The sequence below is a fragment of the Lethenteron reissneri genome, chromosome 55, assembly GCF_015708825.2.
Source record: "Lethenteron reissneri isolate LAM-NWPU_2019-01 chromosome 55, ASM1570882v1, whole genome shotgun sequence".
NCBI classification, from domain to species: domain Eukaryota; kingdom Metazoa; phylum Chordata; class Hyperoartia; order Petromyzontiformes; family Petromyzontidae; genus Lethenteron; species Lethenteron reissneri.
The window spans coordinates 302,185-322,493 of NC_083833.1; the positions used below are offsets into that span (position 1 = coordinate 302,185).

The window sequence follows — 20,309 nt, forward strand, 5'->3', positions numbered from 1 at the left end:
CCTCAACCCCTATCATTACCCCAACACCTAATACAACCCCAACCCCTATCACTACCCCTATCACTACCCCTATCCCTACCCCTACCGCTATCACCACCCCTATCACATTCCTACACTATCACCATCTCTACCGCTACCACCACCCCTACCACCACTCCTACCACCACCCCTACCACTACCCCTATCACCACCCCTATCACCACCCCTACCAACCACCCCTATCACTACCCCTATCACCACCCCTATCACCACCCCTATCACCACCCCTATCACCACCCCTATCACCACCCCTACCAACCACCCCTATCACTACCCCTACCACCACCCCTATCACTACCCTATCACTACCCCTATCACCACCCCTATCACCACCCCTATCACCACCCCTATCACTACCCCTATCACTACCCCTATCACCACCCCTATCACCACCCCTATCACCACCCCTACCACCACCCCTATCACTACCCCTATATCAACCCCTCTTTAACCTCCTGTCACCATAGCTACACCACCACCATTCACGACGATAATGAGCCAAGGATGTCTGTGTGTCCCGCGTGTGACGTCACTCCACATCGGCCAGCCCGCCTCATTAACACTCATGAACAGGTGACGTCGCTCGACATTGGCCAGCCCGCCTCATTAACACTCATGAACAGGTGACGTCACTCCACATCGGCCAGCCCGCCTCATTAACACTCATGAACAGGTGACATCACTCCACATCGGCCAGCCCGCCTCATTAACACTCATGAACAGGTGACGTCACTCGACATCGGCCAGCCCGCCTCATTAACACTCATGAACAGGTGACATCACTCCACATCGGCCAGCCCGCCTCATTAACACTCATGAACAGGTGACGTCACTCCACATGGACCCCCCCCCTCATTAGTAACCATGAGTGGGTGACGTCATTCCACATGTAGCACCCCCCCTCATTAACACTCATGAACAGGTGACGTCACTCCACATGGACCCCCCCCCTCATTAATAACCATGAGCGGGTGACGTCACTCCACATATAGCACCCCCTCATCAATAATCATGAACAGGTGATGTCACTCCACATGTAGCACCCCCCTCATTAATAATCATGAACAGGTGATGTCACTCCACATGTAGCACCCCCCTCATTAATAATCATGAACAGGTGATGTCACTCCACATGTAGCACCCCCCTCATTAATAATCATGAGCGGGTGACGTCACTCCACATCGAACAATTGCTCTAAAGCACCTTCGAAAAAACAAGGCACTATATACAGTATATATATTTACTGGGAATTATCAGTTTAAGTTCTGAGTTACGTTCCTGGCAAACAAGACTTGAAACTGATACAAGGTTGACCGATCAGCTGTTTTTCCCCATACGAATGAACGACAACACGGGAGATGCGTTCCAGCACTCCAATAGTCTACACGTGCAGTCTTAACCAATCAGGGAGACTAATCATCTAGGAACTCCTCCACGTGCGAGCGAGTTAGGTTCCAGGGGTCCCTTCGTACGTCGATTTGTTCGTGATTTCAAACTTTACTCCTGTCGATTACAAAATGTTGTACGGCGTGTACACTAAACACACGGAATAGCGTTAAAAGTGGTATCTCCTCTACATGTAGGTGCAACTGGTTCTTCATGTTCTGTAGATGTAGATGCCACTGGTTCTTCGTGTTCTGTAGAAGTAGATGCCACTGGTTCTTCACGTTCTGTAGATGTAGATGCCACTGGTTCTTCATGTTCTGTAGATGTAGATGCCACTGGTTCTTCACGTTCTGTAGAAGTAGATGCCACTGGTTCTTCACGTTCTGTAGATGTAGATGCCACTGGTTCTTCATGTTCTGTAGATGTAGATGCCACTGGTTCTTTACGTTCTGCAGTTGTAGATGCCACTGGTTCTTCATGTTCTGTAGAAGTAGATGCCACTGGTTCTTCACGTTCTGTAGATGTAGATGCCACTGGTTCTTCACGTTCTGTAGAAGTAGATGCCACTGGTTCTTCACGTTCTGTAGATGTAGATGCCACTGGTTCTTCACGTTCTGTAGATGTAGATGCCACTGGTTCTTCACGTTCTGTAGATGTAGATGCCACTGGTTCTTCACGTTCTGTAGAAGTAGATGCCACTGGTTCTTCACATTCTGTAGATGTAAATGCCACTGGTTCTTCACGTTCTGTAGATGTAGATGCCACTGGTTCTTCACGTTCTGCAGATGTAGATGCCACTGGTTCTTCACGTTCTGTAGATGTAGATGCCACTGGTTCTTCACGTTCTGTAGATGTAGATGCCACTGGTTCTTCACGTTCTGTAGATGTAGATGCCACTGGTTCTTCACGTTCTGCAGATGTAGATGCCACTGGTTCTTCACGTTCTGTAGATGTAGATGCCACTGGTTCTTCACGTTCTGTAGATGTAGATGCCACTGGTTCTTCACGTTCTGTAGATGTAGATGCCACTGGTTCTTCACGTTCTGTAGAAGTAGATGCCACTGATTCTTCACGTTCTGTAGATGTAGATGCCACTGGTTCTTCACGTTCTGTAGAAGTAGATGCCACTGGTTCTTCACGTTCTGTAGATGTAGATGCCACTGGTTCTTCACGTTCTGTAGATGCAGATGCCACTGGTTCTTCACGTTCTGTAGATGTAGATGCCACTGGTTCTTCACGTTCTGTAGATGTAGATGCCACTGGTTCTTCACGTTCTGTAGATGTAGATGCCACTGGTTCTTCACGTTCTGTAGATGTAGATGCCACTGGTTCTTCACGTTCTGTAGATGCAGATGCCACTGGTTCTTCACGTTCTGTAGATGTAGATGCCACTGGTTCTTCACGTTCTGTAGATGTAGATGCCACTGGTTCTTCACGTTCTGCAGATGTAGATGCCACTGGTTCTTCACGTTCTGTAGATGTAGATGCCACTGGTTCTTCACGTTCTGTAGATGTAGATGCCACTGGTTCTTCACGTTCTGTAGATGTAGATGCCACTGGTTCTTCACGTTCTGTAGATGCAGATGCCACTGGTTCTTCACGTTCTGTAGATGTAGATGCCACTGGTTCTTCACGTTCTGTAGATGTAGATGCCACTGGTTCTTCACGTTCTGTAGATGTAGATGCCACTGGTTCTTCACGTTCTGTAGATGTAGATGCCACTGGTTCTTCACGTTCTGTAGATGCAGATGCCACTGGTTCTTCACGTTCTGTAGATGTAGATGCCACTGGTTCTTCACGTTCTGTAGATGCAGATGCCACTGGTTCTTCACGTTCTGTAGATGTAGATGCCACTGGTTCTTCACGTTCTGTAGATGTTGATGCCACCACCGCCATCTGTTGTACGGTGGTTGAACTTGCGATTCTCGGTCCGAACAGGCAACTGGACACAAGGACCAGGTTTGTTCGTATCTCTGGAAGTTCGTAAGTCGATTGTTTGTAAATAGAGGAGTCCCCGTGCTAAATAATAAAGTAAGTACAATATATATTTACACACAAATGCAAGTAATGTATTACATAAAACAATGATATAAGGTACGTAATAGACACTTATATTGCCATAGGTGTGTAACTATTAACATTGGTGAGTCAGTTTAACAGTCAGTTTAACACTGTATAGTTCATAAGAGGTTTCTTGGGTGAGATTGTGTAACTCTGCAACACACAAGCGGTGTGCTGCTGTACTAGGAACGAATTGGCCATGTTTTGTTTACGCGACACAAACCTCACTCATTGGCTGCGTTGGCTCGTGGTGGCGGGTTTAACGAAGGGGGTGGCGTGGAGGTGGATGAGGGTGGTGGGAGGGGGTAGCGTGGAGGTGGAGGATTAAGGGGGGAGGAGGTGGATGATGGAGGGGGTGGTGTGGAGGTGGATGATGGAGGGGGTGGTGTGGAGGTGGATGATGGAGGGGGGTGGTGTGGAGGTGGATGATGGAGGGGGGTGGTGTGGAGGTGGAGGTGGATGATGGAGGGGGGGGTGTGGAGGTGGATGAGGTGGATGATGGAGGGGGTGGTGTGGAGGTGGACGCTACGCTCTGCAGTGTGGGCATGGAATGAGAGGGTCAATGGGTTGCCACGCAACGATGTCTCCGATTTGCCAACGGCGTTTGGACGATGGAACGTGAACCGATGCGGCTTAAACCGATTGTCGCCACTTGAATTTGTTTAAGATTAGAATATAAGAAGGAGGAGGATGATGATGATAATTACTACAGTCCCATCCGCTCGAATGTTTCGCTGAACAGCTCCGAGCGAGCCGGTTAACATCTCGCTTCCTTTGCTCGGAGATGTTAGCTCTCTCGCTCGGTGTGCAGGAGCTCGTGGGTTCAATCCTGACCCTGATGCCTGCTGTACATTTGGAGTTTACGTTGTCACTTTCTCCCTATGGTTGCGTAGATTTTTCTCCGGGTCCTCCGGTTTTCCCCTCCGCATTTAGAATAAACATCACCACGCATTTAGTGTATTTGGCTGCTATAAATGTCCACGTGATGACGATGATGATGATCAGCCACTTCACAGAGCTCCCATTTGCGATAGGCCAGGTGGCTTCTGAAAACAGAGCTGTGCCGAGCTCAGTGGGACTTACCTGGTAAAATGAAGATGTTCCTAGTTTTTAGTTTAGTTTCTCGCCATGGCAGGGCGGGTCAGGAGCAGCCGCGCCGTGGCCCGGAGTGGACGGTGCGCGCACGGTGCGCTGTGCGTAGTAAACATCGCCACTGGGAAGATAAAGGCGGCCGGGAGTGGTGATGGCCACCCACCCCCCTCGTGTGCCGAGGCGGCTTTCATAGGTGCTGTTACCGCTAGCGAGCAGCACTTGCCCCAGCAGTCTGTCAAAGCTATCCGAGGGATCTTTGTCTTTGTTGTTGCTTCATGGTTCCCACGCTGGGCGGCGCTGCTCTGCACAAGTTCTCCTCCTGGACTCTGGTTGTTGTTGTTGTTGTTGTTGCTGTTGTTGCTGTTGTTGTTGCTGTTGTTGTTTGTTACCCGTGTGTCCCTTCCTATTGTTGTTTATTATCCATTTGTCCGTTCCTCCTCCAACACAGGAAAGGATTTTGCCGCTGACCAAGGAATTCTACTACACGGATATCAAGAACACGCCCTTCAGGTGAGTACCACCACCACCATCGCCACCACCACCACCACCACCGTCGTCACCATTACCACCACTGGCATCGTCATCGTTACCGTCATCATCTTGATCGTCACCGTCATCATCGTCACTGTCATCATCGTTATCATCGTCATCGTCATCATCACCGTCATCATCATCACCGTCATCATCATCACCGTCATCATCACCACCATCATCACCACCACCGTCATCATCATCATCACCAGCCGCGGTCACACCACCGCCGGCTGTCGCCCTCCTCCCCGCTCTGCCGCCACCGCCGTGGCCGCCGCCTCCTCCTCTTGTCCTCCTCCTCCCATGGCGATCTGCCCGGCAGGGCGGCCCCGCCACGCCGCCTCTCGTCGCCGCTCCGTCTCCGCTGCGCACGACCCTCGCGGCCGCCTTCCGTCGCTTTTTCTTCGCCACTCCGCGATCAGTGGCCCTCGCTCCCTTCTCTTTGTCATCGTCATCATCGCCGTGGTCTATCCACTGCTGGTTGGAGATCAGTGTGGTGATGACGTCACGACCCCACGTGTGTTCTCTGCTCCGTGTGCTCCTCGTTCTCTGCCCGTCTCTCTTCGCATGGCACGGCAATCACGGACGTCCCACGGCCTCCGTCTCTGTCCCCACATCTCCACTCGTCCCCGTTGTGTCTCACTCAGCCTTGGAATCGTCCTGGGTGGCTCCTATGGGAAGTTCATCTTCAGCGCCAACGTCTCCCTGGCCGAAGGTGGACGGGGGACTGGGACACTGGGACATCGGGCACTGGGACACTGGGACACGGGGACACGGGACACTGGGACACGGGGACACGGGACACTGGGACACTGGGACATGGGGACACGGGACACTGAGACACGGGGGTGAGTGGCTGCGTGAGTGAGTTACTGACTGGGTGAGCGAATGATTGGGTGAGTGAGTAAGTGACTGCGTGAGTGAGTGAGTGAGTGACTGCGTGAGTGACTGGGTGAATGAGTGACTGCGTGAGTGAGTGACTGGGCGAGTGAGTGAGTGAGTGAGTGAGCGAGCGAGTGAGTGACTGCAGGAGTGACTACATGAGTGAGTGACTGAGTTAGTGAGTGACTGCGTGAGTGAGGGATTGAGCGAGCGAATTACTGCATGAGTGAATGCGTGAGTGCGTAAGTGAGTGCGTGAGTAAGTGAGTGACTGCATTCACGAGTGACTGCGTGAGCGAGTGACTGGATGAGCGAGTGGCTACGTGTGTGAGTGACTGGGTGAGCGAGTGACTGGGTGAGCGAGTGACTGGGTGAGCGAGTGACTGCGTGATCGAGTGAGTGAGTGCGTGTGTGACTGCATGCACGAGTGACTGCGTGATCGAGTGATTGGATGAGCGAGTGGCTACGTGTGTGAGTGACTAGATGAGCGAGTGACTGGGCGAGCGAGTGACTGCGTGAGCGAGGGACTGCATGCATGAGTGACTGCGTGATCAAGTGACTGGATGAGCGAGTGGCTACGTGTGTGAGTGACTAGATGAGCGAGTGACTGGGCAAGCGAGTGACTGCGTGATCAAGTGACTGGATGAGCGAGTGACTGCGTGATCAAGTGACTGGATGAGCGAGTGGCTACGTGTGTGAGTGACTGGATGAGCGAGTGACTGCGTGATCGAGTGACTGGATGAGCGAGTGGCTACGTGTGTGAATGACTGGATGAGCGAGTGACTGCGTGATCGAGTGACTGGATGAGCGAGTGGCTACGTGTGTGAGTGACTGGATGAGCGAGTGACTTCGTGATCGAGTGACTGGATGAGCGAGTGGCTACGTGTGTGAGTGACTGGGTGAGCGAGTGACTGCGTGATCGAGTGACTGGATGAGCGAGTGGCTACGTGTGTGAATGACTGGATGAGCGAGTGACTGCGTGATCGAGTGACTGGATGAGCGAGTGGCTACGTGTGTGAGTGACTGGATGAGCGAGTGACTGCGTGATCGAGTGACTGGATGAGCGAGTGGCTACGTGTGTGAGTGACTGGATGAGCGAGTGACTGCGTGATCGAGTGACTGTGTGATCGAGGGACTGGATGAGCGAGTGACTGGGCGAGCGAGTGATTGGATGAGCGAGTGGCTATGTGAATGAGTGACTGGGCGAGCGAGTGAGCAGTTCACCAGCCGCCCGGACCTCGGCTCTACTCCGAGGTCTCTCTCCCTCTCGCTCCGGTGGCAGCGGCGAGACTGCCGGAGCCGCGAGCCCGCCAGGCGTTCGTTCCGAGCGTCTGCCGTTGAGTGCGAGACTCGACCCCCTCGATCCCCCTCGACCCCCTCACTCTCTGTGTCTCTCTTTCTCCTTCACCCCCGGCTGGACGTGCCGGTGCCTCGCAGCGCTGGAGGACCTGGCCCACCCTGACGTGATGCTCTCCAACGAGTGGTGAGTCCCCTGCACGCTTGAGTCTCAAGCAACCCGTTGGCCGGCGGCGGTCCTTGCCGGCTGTTCGCGGCGGGGAGGGTGGAGCGATGTTGCGTGTGTGTGGGTGGGTGTTAAGGCTACACAGGGGATATTTGTCTTTGTGCAAGGACTTACTGCCACACGGAAGAGGATCCACACCTGCACAAGGTGTCCCAGCTGGAGTCGGTGCAGAGATACCTGTCCGGGGAGAAGCTCGGACTCCGATGTGAGTACTCGCATCATCATCATCATCATCGGCCGTGGTCTACCCACTGCTGCTGGATCAAAATCAGGAGTGTATTCCCCACTGAGAGCTTTTTTACGAGGGGCGACTCGGCTGGCAGACGACATAAAGCATTCTTTGATTACAGAAACAAAATTCAAACTCCGCTCAAAAACAACAGCAACAGCCGCCATTCACCACTAAGTGACGGCAATGTCTCCACGCCTCTCGTGCCAGGCCAGGTGCACTTTGAGGCCACGTGAAGTGTCGAAGCCTCGCTGGCAGGAGGTCATGGAACAGATCCAGGTGGCATGGGTTGACTGACTGAGATGACTCAGATGTACCACCTGTGCCCCCTGCTGAGCCACCTCACTGTGTTTTTTCTGCCCGGCGCTCCGCCCGTTGTTGTGAGCGTCGCTCCTCTGCCCTGTGTTGTTGCTAGAGGGCGACTGCCTCCAGCTGGCCAGTAGCAGTGTCCTCCACAAGCCTCCTCCACACACTCACCCATGTACACCCACTCACTCATCATCGTCTTTCCATGCTTCTCTGTGCAACTTCTCCGTCCACGTTTCCGTGTTACCGTTTGCGTTTAGTCGTCATCTTCATCATTATCGTCGTCGTCCCTGTAATTGTATTTGTCTCCGCCTAGCGGCCGGCCGGGAGCCTACCTCCTCGCCTGATGCATGCCCCTCCTCCCCCCCACTGGGCAGGCAACAACGAGCTGATCCGCCAGGTGATGTTCGACGCGGTGGTGTCGGCCCCGCTGGAGGCCTACTGGACCAACCTCATGCTCAACAAGTCCCAGTGAGCGCCACTCGCACACCCGCCGGGATGAACGCCGGCCCCAACAGAGCCACCAACTCTAACCGTAGCCCTAACCCAACCCTATCCCGAGCCTCAACCCCAACACAGCCCGAACGTTTTCCCTAACCCAACCCTAACCCCAACCCAACCCTAAACATAACCTTAACAGGACCCTAATCCAAACCTAATCTTAACCTAACCCTAACCCAGTACTAATCCAATCTTAACCCCAATCCAACTCTAACCATAACCTTAACGCCAGCCCTAACCCAAACCTAACTCTAACCCAACTCTAACCCCAACCTAGCCCTAACCAAACCTAAACCCTAACCCCAACCCAGCCCAGCCCTAACACTATACCTAAACCAACCCTAAACATAACCTTAATGCCAGCTCTAACTAAACCCAACTCTAACCTAACCTTAGCCCAATCCAAACCCAAACCTAATCTTAACCCAACCCAACCCTTCCCTCATTCAGCCCCTAACCCAACTTCAACCATAACTCGACCCTAACCCAACCCTACCCCATCCCTAACCCCAACCCCAACCCTAACCCAAACCTACCCCATCCCTAACCCCAACCCTAACCCAACCCTACCCCATCCCTAACCCAACCCTACCCCAACCCTAACCCAACCCTAACCCATCCCTAACCCATCCCTAACCCCAACCCCAACCCCAACCCTAACCCCAACCCTAACCCAACCCTAACCCAACCCTAACCCATCCCTAACCCCAACCCCAACCCTAACCCATCCCTAACCCCAACCCTAACCCATCCCTAACCTCAACCCCAACCCTAACCCATCCCTAACCCCTAACCCAACCCTAACCCATCCCTAACCTCAACCCCAACCCTAACCTAACCCCAACCCTAACCCATCCCTAACCCCAACCCTAACCCATCCCTAACCTCAAACCCAACCCTAACCCATCCCTAACCCAACCCTAACCCATCCCTAACCCCAACCCCAACCCTAACCTAACCCCAACCCTAACCCAACCCTAACTCATCCCTAACCCCTACCCCAAACCTAACCCAACCCTAACCCATCCCTCACCCCAACCCTAACCTCACCCCAACCCCAACCCATCCCTAACCCCAACCCCAACCCTAACCCAACCCTAACCTATCCCTAACCCATCCCTAACCCCAACCCCAACCCTAACCCAACCCTAACCCAACCCTCACCCCAACCCCAAGCCTAACCCATCCCTAACCCTAACCCCAACCCTAACCCATCCCTAACCCCAACCCTAACCCAACCCTAACCCCAACCCCAACCCTAACCCAACCCCAACCCCAACCCTAACCCAACCCTAACCCATCCCTAACCCCAACCCCAACCCTAACCCAACCCTAACCCATCCCTAACCCCAACCCCAACCGTAACCCATCCTTAACCCATCCCTAACCTCAACCCTAACCCAACCCTAACCCAACCCTAACCCAACCCTAACCCTAACCTTAACCCTAATCCATCCTAGATTTGAAGCTTTCGTGACTGCAAGGATTCATATTCTTAGGTTTTTTCGGTAAAGTCACGTAGGTAAAACATCAAAATTAATAAAAAATAAATAAAATAAAACAAAAATCTCGACGTTTCGGAGGCAACACAAGTCTCCGTCATCAGGTGGGACCGTCACAGCCGGATTAGCTGCATCAAGTGAGGCAATGATTCAAGATGTAATCCCTTAAAAAGCAAGTTGAGGGGGAGGAGAGGGGGGGGGGAGCTCATCAGAATGTGGTAGCCAATGAATGGAACGTATCGGTAGGGAGGGGGGGCGGGGCTCAAAGACGGCACGGAGTGCCAACGTACAACGCATCGGGACAGGGAAGGGGGGGCGGGGCCAAAAGAATGCACGACGGCATGGACGCGGTTGCTGCTGTACAACGCATCGGGAGGGGGAGAAGGGGCGGGGCCAAAGAATGCACGACGGCCGTCGTGCATTCTTTGGCCCCGCCCCCCTCCCTCCCGATATGTTCCATTCATTGGCTACCACATTCTGATTAGCTCCCCCCCCCCTCTCCTCCCCCTCAACTTGCTTTTTAAGGGATTACATCTTGAATCATTGCCTCACTTGATGCAGCTAATCCGGCTGTGACGGTCCCACCTGATGACGGAGACTTGTGTTGCCTCTCCGAAACGTCGTGATTTTTGTTTTATTTTATTTATTTTTATTAATTTTGATGTTTTACCTACGTGACTTTACCGAAAAAACCTAAGAATACCTAACCCATCCCTAACCCCAACCCTAACCCCAACCCATCCCTAACCCATCCCTCACCCATCCCTCACCCATCCCTCACCCATCCTTAACCCAACCCTAACCCATCCCTCACCCATCCCTCACCCATCCTTAACCCATCCCTCACCCATCCCTAACCCATCCCTCACCCATCCCTCACCCATCCTTAACCCAACCCTAACCCATCCCTCACCCATCCCTCACCCATCCTTAACCCAACCCTAACCCATCCCTCACCCATCCCTCACCCATCCTTAACCCAACCCTAATCCATCCCTAACCCAACCCTAACCCATCCCTCACCCATCCCTCACCCATCCTTAACCCAACCCTAATCCATCCCTAACCCAACCCTAACCCATCTCTCACCCATCCCTCACCCATCCTTAACCCAACCCTAACCCATCCCTCACCCATCCCTCACCCATCCTTAACCCAACCCTAACCCATCCCTCACCCATCCTTAACCCAACCCTAACCCATCCCTCACCCATCCTTAACCCAACCCTAAGCCATCCCTAACCCAACCCTAACCCATCCCTCACCCATCCCTCACCCATCCTTAACCCAACCCTAATCCATCCCTCACCCATCCCTCACCCATCCCTCACCCATCCCTCAACCGAACCTCGCCGCCGTGTGCGTGGTGGCTTCTGCCTTTGGATGCTGCCGCGCGCAGGAACCTGGAGCTGGGCGTCGAGCAGGCCTTCCTTGGGACTCGGTCGGGGCTCCTGAGGAAAGCCGAGTTCCTGGGATCGGAGAAGATCACCGACAGGTTGAGGCCAAACCCGCGCCGGCCGCACCCTGCGATGAACCCCCTGGCGTGCGCGCGCGGCGCCGGCGTGGGGACCTCGTGGCGCGCGTTTGTCCCTTTCTTCTGCTGACACGGCCTAACCTGGAACTTCTAAACGACCCTTTGTCATCTCAAGTCCGGTAGCCAGCTGAGCTACGTCGCCTCTTTCTCACTACGAGAGCCGCTGGCTGTCGCAAACGAGCGCAGCCCAACAGAGTGGCGGCTCGCTCTAAATGTGGGTTCTAAATGTGGGTTCTAAATGTGGGTTCTAAATGTGGGAGGGGAAAAACCGGAGGGACCTGGAGAAAAATCCACGCGGCCACAGGGAGAGAGAGACAGACAGCAGGCATGAGGGTCGGGATCGAACCCATGACCTCCTGCATACCAGGTGAAGTAGTTAACATCTTGGCACCCGAGCCTAGCCTGTGTCGCGGTGCGGTTGACTGTGCGGGTGTCGTGGTGTGGCTGGCTGTGCTAGTGTCGTGGTGGGGCTGGCCTGTGCGGGCGTGGTGGTGTGGCTTGCTGTGCGGGCGTGGTGGTGTGGCTGGATGTGCAGTTGTCGTGGTGGGGCTGGCTGTGCGGGCATGGTGGTGTGGCTGGCTGTGCGGACGTGGTGGTGTGGCTGGACTGTGCGGACGTGGTGGTGTTGTCTCTGCTCAAGAGATTTCCTGACGGATGACCAGAAGGACACCCTCTTCACGGTGGAGCGGTTCCCCCTGTGGTTCCGGCGTGCCAGCGCCCTGCCGCCTGGCAACTTCATCTACTCGGTGCCCTTCAAGGCCGGTGGGAGCGCCACCACCACCGCTGCCACCACCACCACCAATACCACCGCCAGCAGCACCACCACAGCCACCACCACCCCATCACAGCCACCACCGCCACCACCACTGCCACCACCGCCGCCACTGTCACCATCTCCACCACCACAACCACCTCCACAACCACCGCCGCCACCACCACGACCACCACAATCACCACCGCCACCACCACCGCCACCACCACCGCCACCACTGACATCACCGCGACCACCACCACAGCCACTGCCGCCACCGCCAGCAGCACCAACACAGCCACCACCACCGTCACAGCCACAACCGCCAACACCACAACCACCATCCACACCACCACAACCACCACCGCCACTACCACTGCAACCGCTACCAACACCACAACAACTACCACCACCACCAGCCATGTAAGAACCATCTGCTCTCTGCAGTAACCCCCCTCCCCCTTCCCCCCAGGCACCACCAACAGGAGCACGGCGGTGACTGCCAGCACAGCGATCACCGTGTCGGCAAACCGGCGCACGGCCACAGCCGCCGGTGATACCAGCACTGCACCAGCACCACCTTACAAACACCACCACGCCATCTCCACCGCGCCATGACCACACCACCACACAATCACAAACAGTGGCGGTGGAGGCAAGCCAGTTGATGAGGGAGTGGAGGCAGGAGATGTTGTAGCTGGCCCTGCTGGTGATGTAGAGAAGCCAGTGGAGGAGAGAGTGGAGGCAGAAGATGTTGTAGCTGACCCTGCTGGTGATGGTGGGAAGCGAGTGGAGGTGGGAGTGGAGGCAGGAGATCTTGTAGCTGGCCCTGCTGGTGATGGAGGGAAGCCAGTGGAGGAGGGAGTGGAGGCAGGAGATCTTGTAGCTGACCCTGCTGGTGATGGTGGGAAGCCAGTGGAGGAGGGAGTGGAGGCAGGAGATCTTGTAGCTGACCCTGCTGGTGATGGTGGGAAGCCAGTGGAGGAGGGAGTGGAGGCAGGAGATCTTGTAGCTGACCCTGCTGGTGATGGTGGGAAGCCAGTGGAGGAGGGAGTGGAGGCAGGAGATGATGTAGCTGACCCTGCTGGTGATGGTGGGAAGCCAGTGGAGGAGGGAGTGGAGGCAGGGGATGATGTAGCTGACCCTGCTGGTGATGGTGGGAAGCGAGTGGAGGTGGGAGTGGAGGCAGGAGATGATGTAGCTGACCCTGCTGGTGATGGTGGGAAGCCAGTGGAGGAGGGAGTGGAGGCAGGAGATGATGTAGCTGACCCTGCTGGTGATGGTGGGAAGCCAGTGGAGGAGGGAGTGGAGGCAGGGGATGATGTAGCTGACCCTGCTGGTGATGGTGGGAAGCGAGTGGAGGTGGGAGTGGAGGCAGGAGATGATGTAGCTGACCCTGCTGGTGATGGTGGGAAGCCAGTGGAGGAGGGAGTGGAGGGAGGTAAATCTCTCTGAGGGATGAGAGGCGCTGCGATCGAATGTTCGTGGAAGCCGGTGGGGGTTTCCCCGTGTCGCTCGATGAGGAGTGAACGATGGACGAAGTGGCGGTGGTGCGGGCGTGACTCCCCCCCCCTCCTCGACTCAGCCACGGGCGAGGCTGTTAGCGAGTCCCGCAGTGATGCGTGGACGTAGATAACGGGCGGCCCTCGATGGATGAGACGCCATGGCGAGCGACCCGGAGATGCTTGCGTTGCCCTTGTCATGTTCGTCTCTTGGCGTTCTGACGCCAGTGAGATGAGGCCAACGCGTATATTACCAGAGCGCGTTTTGCCACCGTTCTGTGTGGTTAATGCAGACTTGATGATGGCTTATAATAGGCATATATTTGGCATTTGAGCATAATAAACACCTATCGTTCTTATTCTTGGTTTTTTCGGTAAAGTAACCTGATGACGATTGCTTGTGTTGCAGTCGAAACGTCGTGAGAATTTTATTGTTTTATATTTTAATTATTTTAATATTTCCCTTCTACGTGCCTTTACCGAAAGAACCAAGCATATGAATCCCTGCAGTCACGAAAGCTTTAAATGAGAACCTATCGCTATATTGACTAGAAGTGTAAAGCCTATTTTAGGCGGAGCATCGATGGGTGGTCCCATTGTGAGACCGTGTGGCTGAGGCGGCGGTGGCAGCTTGAGGGAGGAGCCTTCACCCAGCAGTGGATTGAGCATGGACGATGACGCTAATGTATGATAGAAGCGAGTAGTCTTCTCGGGGGAGGGGAGTTGGGGGTTGGGGGGCTTGACCCAGCAGTGGATTGAGCATGGACGATGACACTAATGTATGATAGAAGCGAGTAGTCTTCTCGGGGGAGGGGAGTTGGGGGTTGGGGGGCTTGACCAAGCAGTGGATTGAGCACGGCAGCTGCTGCTGCTGACGACGGCGGCGATGGTGCCGGTGTTGGCGATGGACGTCGGTAACTTCGAGTGCGTGGTGTCAATGTGGGTTTTTGTTTGATTGTTGTTGTTTGATTGTTGTTGTTGTTTGATTGTTATGTTGTTGACGTCGTGTCAGTGGTTGGGATACAGATGAAGCTCGACTATTTCCAGCAGAAATTCTGGACGGCGACAAAACAGGTTGGTGCCTGCGACAATGACAAAGAGATCTCCCCTCCCGGTGTCGGCCTCACATTGCTTGTGTAAGCGTTAGGCCTGGCGGTCAACCCTACGTCTCTGTGTGTGTCTGTGTGTGTGGGGGGGGGTCTGTGTGTCTGTGTGTCTCTGTGTGTCTCTGTGTGTGTGTATGTCTGTGTGTGTCAGTGTGTGTGTGTATCTGTGTGTGTGTGTGTGTCTGTGTGTGTGTCTGTGTGTGTGTCTGTGTGTGTCAGTGTATGTGTGTGTCTGTGTGTGTGTCATTGTGTGTGTGTCATTGTGTGTGTGTCTGTGTGTGCGTGTCTGTGTGTGTCTGTGTGTGTGTGTCTGTGTGTGGGGGGGTAACCCGCCAGAAGTCCTCACGACTTCACGGCCGCAGAGCCCGTCGACAGCCGACTCGCTCGGCCACGCCAGCACGACGATTTGATTGGAGGGCATCGGAGCATTCAAATGTGATGTAGTAATAACTGAAACCTTTTTACAAGGAATCATGTTACTGCATTAACCACAATGCTTGTGTTTTTTGTTTGCATTTTGACCACAAGTATTGTGGTTAATGCACACGTGATTCCTTGTAAAAAAGGTTTCAGTTTTGTTGCCAGAAAAAAGGGGAAAGCCCTATTATTATATTTTTGTACTGGCAAGGGAGGTCTAATGATGCATTCACATCAGATTGGCGCAAAGTGAAGAGGCGGGAAGATTGATAGTCGTTGGGGGATTGGAGGAGAGAGCAGCACCAGCTAGAAAGGGAGTCGAGAGGATATATGAGGGGCCCGAGAGAGAGCTCGGGGCGCACTCTGCCGTGATGCCTCGACACGTGTTGTCGCTACGACACGTGCGGTCGCTACGACACGTGTTGTCGCTACGACACGTGCGGTCGCTACGACACGTGCGGTCGCTACGACACGTGTTGTCGCTACGACACGTGTTGTCGCTACGACACGTGCTGTCGCTACGACACGTGCGGTCGCTACGTGTTTGCACATTAATTGCGAATAAACCGTCAAGTCAAGCTCTACTTACCCCATAACAGAGGTTTTTTTGGGTTAGATCGAGTGAATATATAAATGTGTCGTTCAACCCGCCACCACCCGACACAGCCAACTAGTAAGGGTTGTCACGTAAACAGAACGTGCCAATTCGTCACTAGTACAGCACTAGTGTATAGTGTAGTGTATAGTGTAGTATACTAGTGTAGTATCTTGAAGGAGACGGAGACTTCTTTAGAGGCCACACGCTTTTATTTCAATAACAGCTAGACATTCTGACGCACGGGGGAATAGCCTAACCACACAACCTAGGGAGGTACAGCCTCCGATCTATTCTGACTACTCTCCTTCTCTGCCCTACGGCTCCTTAGCCTAGGGAAGCTTAACACCCCACCCTTAGCCCACTCAGTCCCGGCTCGGCGGCATCCTCGGGGCTTGGGGTCCAGGATCTCCGGCGGCTCCTTCCTTCAGCTTCAGATGAGATGGACTGGCTCCCGCTCTCCGGGAGCCGTCTTATATATCCCTTCTCTGAGGGGCGGGGCTGTCTCGGGGCCCCGGCCCTCGCCAGCCCCCTCCCCTCAGAGCGGTTCCAACCGCCTCTTTGCCCGACCGGTCCGGACCAGTCCAGATCGGTATGTACCCCTCTCCTAGGTTGTGTAACCTGTGTCAACCTTGACCACCACACTAGTACAGCACTAACCGGTGTGTTGGAGAGCCAAGCCACAACATTTATAATCTGAGTACGACGTTTCATCACGTTTATATATTTACGTGATCTAACCTAAAAAAACGCTGTATTATGGATGATTTTGGTTGTGAAAGCCTCCGTGTTAAACTATACTCACCCCATCCGAAGTGCTTTTCACCTTATTCTTTGGTTCTGCCACCTGTGTAGTGGGTTCAAGGAGAGTGGAGACGACTTGTAGAGGCAACGCGTTTATTTACAATGACAGTAACAGTCTTAACACAAAGGGGGTAACGGCCCCTTTACCCGCTACCTGGGGAGGTACGACCCCGGGTCCCGACCACTGGCCCACACGGTCCCGGCCCTTAGAAGGGCAGCGGGTCTGGGGGTTCCCAGGGTCCTAGGCTAGCTGGTCTTCTGGCTTAAGTCTTCGGACTGGCCCCGGACTCGTCCAGAGGTCCGACTTTAGTACACCTCCCCAGGTGTGTCAGCCCCTGGCCACGCCTCCCTTCCAGCGAGTTCCAGGGAGGGTCTCGGGGGATCCTAGAACACCCCGCAGCCCCCCCCCCTCCCGCTTTGGGGCTGGGGAATGTAGCGACCCTCATGGTGGTCCAAGTTACTGCCCTTGATGAGCCCTGTCTGCTACTGCAGGTAAGTTCACGTAGCCCATTTACAGCGCTACATCTGGAAGGGGCAAGTGCCGCTGGCCACCAGCACCCCGGTTAAGGCCGGGACGGCTCGCAAAGGAGGTGGTGCGGCCGTGGGAAAACCCCGCACCCGGGGGGCCGTTGCCTCCCCAATGCTAACGGGTACACACACACCGGCAGCAGTGGGACGGATGTCGGAGGCTGAGGTCGACCGAGGGGGCGACTGGCCCTGGGCTGGTTCAGAAAGAGTCGCCACCGACGGGAGTCGAACTCGGGAGGGGGGGATGGGGGTTCTCTGGCAGGGCCCCAACCGTTGCACCGCCACTCGCCGGGCATCGGACGCAGATGCACGGTCTGCGCCTCAAGACGAGCGGCTTGGCTTTCAAACGGAACTTGGAGTCGGATTGCCCTCCACCACCCGACGCAGCCAACACTAATTAAATTGTCACGCTGTGCACTAGCACCAGTCTGCTGCGGGTAGTGAAGGGGCGACGATTGCTGCTGCTGCTGTGTGTATAATCCCAATTGAGAAATTAGCCGTGGAACTTTTCCGAACTTTGGCCTACTCCTCTTGCGAGCGAAGTCGCGGGGGTGGGGAGATCTTGGGCTTGCGCCACGCAGCCGAGTAGCCGGCGCGTGGCAGCGCGGCCGCTGGGGCACAGGCGCCGCAGTGGTGACCAGGGCCAGGGTTGCGATTTCCGCATGGAAAATGCGGAAGGAGGGTTCAAATTTTCCCGCATTTTTGCTAAAGTCAACCGCAAACGGTGGAAAGACTACTCCTATGACCGCGCGCTTTTAACAACACGTTAATGCGTTCTATTGGAAAGGATACATGCAAGGCCCAGCATCACGTAGGGCTTTGAGTTACTGATTGGAATGAATATATGATTTCCGCATTTCCGCACAAGAACCACATACTTTATTCAAATGCGGAGCCGTGATTACGAGCACATGTACATGATGTATCCTTTCCAATAGAACGCATTAACGTGTTGTTAAAAGCGCGCGGTCATAGGAGTAGTCTTTCCACCGTTTGCGGTTGACTTTAGCAAAAATGCGGGAAAATTTGAACCCTCCTTCCGCATTTTCCATGCGGAAATCGCAACCCTGACCAGGGCGGCCTGCTCGAGCCAAGTCACCACGGCATCAAACCACCCCCAGCGCTTTTATTTTATTTCTGATTTATTTCTCCAACCCGCTATGATTGATTTGACCTCCCACCCAATATGATTGATTTGACCTCCAACCTGCTATTATTGATTTGACCTCCCACCCAATATGATTGATTTGACCTCCAACCTGCTATGATTAATTTGACCTCCCACCCAATATGATTGATTTGACCTCCAACCCGCTATTATTGATTTGACCTCCAACCCGCTATGATTGATTTGACCTCCCACCCGCTATGATTGATTTGACCTCCAACCCGCTATGATTGATTTGACCTCCCACCCAATATGATTGATTTGACCTCCCACCCAATATGATTTATTTGACCTCCAACCCGCTATTATTGATTTGACCTCCCACCCGCTATGATTGATTTGACCTCCAACCCGCTATGATTGATTTGACCTCCCACCCAATATGATTGATTTGACCTCCAACCCGCTATTATTGATTTGACCTCCAACCCGCTATGATTGATTTGACCTCCCACCCAATATGATTGATTTGACCTCCCACCCAATATGATTGATTTGACCTCCAACCCGCTATTATTGATTTGACCTCCCACCCAATATGATTGATTTGACCTCCAACCCGCTATTATTGATTTGACCTCCCACCTGCTATTATTGATTTGATTTCCCACCTGCTATTATTGATTTGATTTCTGATTTGATTTCTCACCCACTATTATTGATTAGATTACCCACCCACAATTATTGGTTTTGCGCTCTCCATCTCGCGACGTGTCTTACGATTGTGTTTGCTGTCAACTCATGATTGCCACTCCCCCCCCCCCCTGCTGCTCGCATGCCTCACCCCCCCACACCACCCCCCACACCACCCACCACACCACCCCCCACACCACCCCCCCACCTTCCGCTGTGTGGCCGTCGATTGCTCCTCCTCCTCCACTGCTCTGCATGCGCCCAGCGTGACGACACCGATGTGAGTAGCGCCATCGCCTGCCGCCATCATCGTCATCGCCATCATCGTTGTCATCCTCATCATTGTCGTCATCGCCATCATCGTTGTCATCCTCATCATTGTCATCATCATCATCGCCATCATCGTTGTCATCATTATCATCATCATCGTCATCGCCATCATCGTTGTCATCCTCATCATTGTCATCATCATCGTCATCGCCATCATCGTTGTCATCCTCATCATTGTCATCATCATCATCGCCATCATCGTTGTCATCCTCATCATTGTCATCATCGCCATCATCGTTGTCATCCTCATCATTGTCATCATCGTCGTCATCGTTGTCATCCTCATCATTGTCGTCATCGTCAATGTCATCATCGTCATTGTTGTCATCGTCATCATCCTCGTCATTGTCGCCATCGCTGTCATAGTCATCATCATTGTCGTCATCGTCATCATTGTCGTCATAGTCATCATCGTCATCATCGTTGTAATCGTCATCATTCATCATCATGGTCATCATGGTCAACATCGTCATCATCGTTGTAATAGTCGTCATCATCATCATCGTCGTCATCATCATCATGGTCATCATCGTCATCATCGTCATCATCGTTGTCGTCATCATCGTCATCATCGTCCTCATCATCGATGATAGCCCCCCCAGCCCCCACCACCCAACTGAAAACCACCCCCACCGCATCGCGCACCAGGGAGCCACTGCTCCATGGATGAACTATGGTTGTGATTAGTTAATTGATCAGCTCTTCGATTGAACTATTTAATAAGTGATTGGCTAGTTCATTGATTCATACTTTATTCTATTAAAATGTTGTATCGGCTTGTTAATTGGTTCATTATTTCATTGATTGATTTGCTAGTTACTGGATTGGCACTTAATTGATTAAATTATTGAACACTTGATTGGCTAGTTCATTTGAGTTACTGAATGTAT

The 20,309-nt window shown here is 53.5% G+C and overlaps 1 protein-coding gene across 3 annotated transcripts in view; it reads left to right on the forward strand.

The window, feature by feature from the left end:
- Nucleotides 1–20,309, forward strand: part of LOC133356632 (voltage-dependent calcium channel subunit alpha-2/delta-3-like) — a 148,985-nt gene that overhangs the window by 99,062 nt on the left and 29,614 nt on the right. For all 3 annotated transcript variants that reach the window (XM_061574253.1, XM_061574254.1, XM_061574255.1), the window contains exons 20-29: nt 5,028–5,089; nt 5,758–5,825; nt 7,429–7,474; nt 7,621–7,718; nt 8,426–8,519; nt 11,451–11,546; nt 12,226–12,347; nt 12,809–12,889; nt 14,851–14,912; nt 19,355–19,369. In XM_061574253.1, coding sequence (XP_061430237.1) covers nt 5,028–5,089; nt 5,758–5,825; nt 7,429–7,474; nt 7,621–7,718; nt 8,426–8,519; nt 11,451–11,546; nt 12,226–12,347; nt 12,809–12,889; nt 14,851–14,912; nt 19,355–19,369 — 744 coding nt within the window. The remainder of the gene's footprint in view (nt 1–5,027; nt 5,090–5,757; nt 5,826–7,428; nt 7,475–7,620; nt 7,719–8,425; nt 8,520–11,450; nt 11,547–12,225; nt 12,348–12,808; nt 12,890–14,850; nt 14,913–19,354; nt 19,370–20,309) is intronic.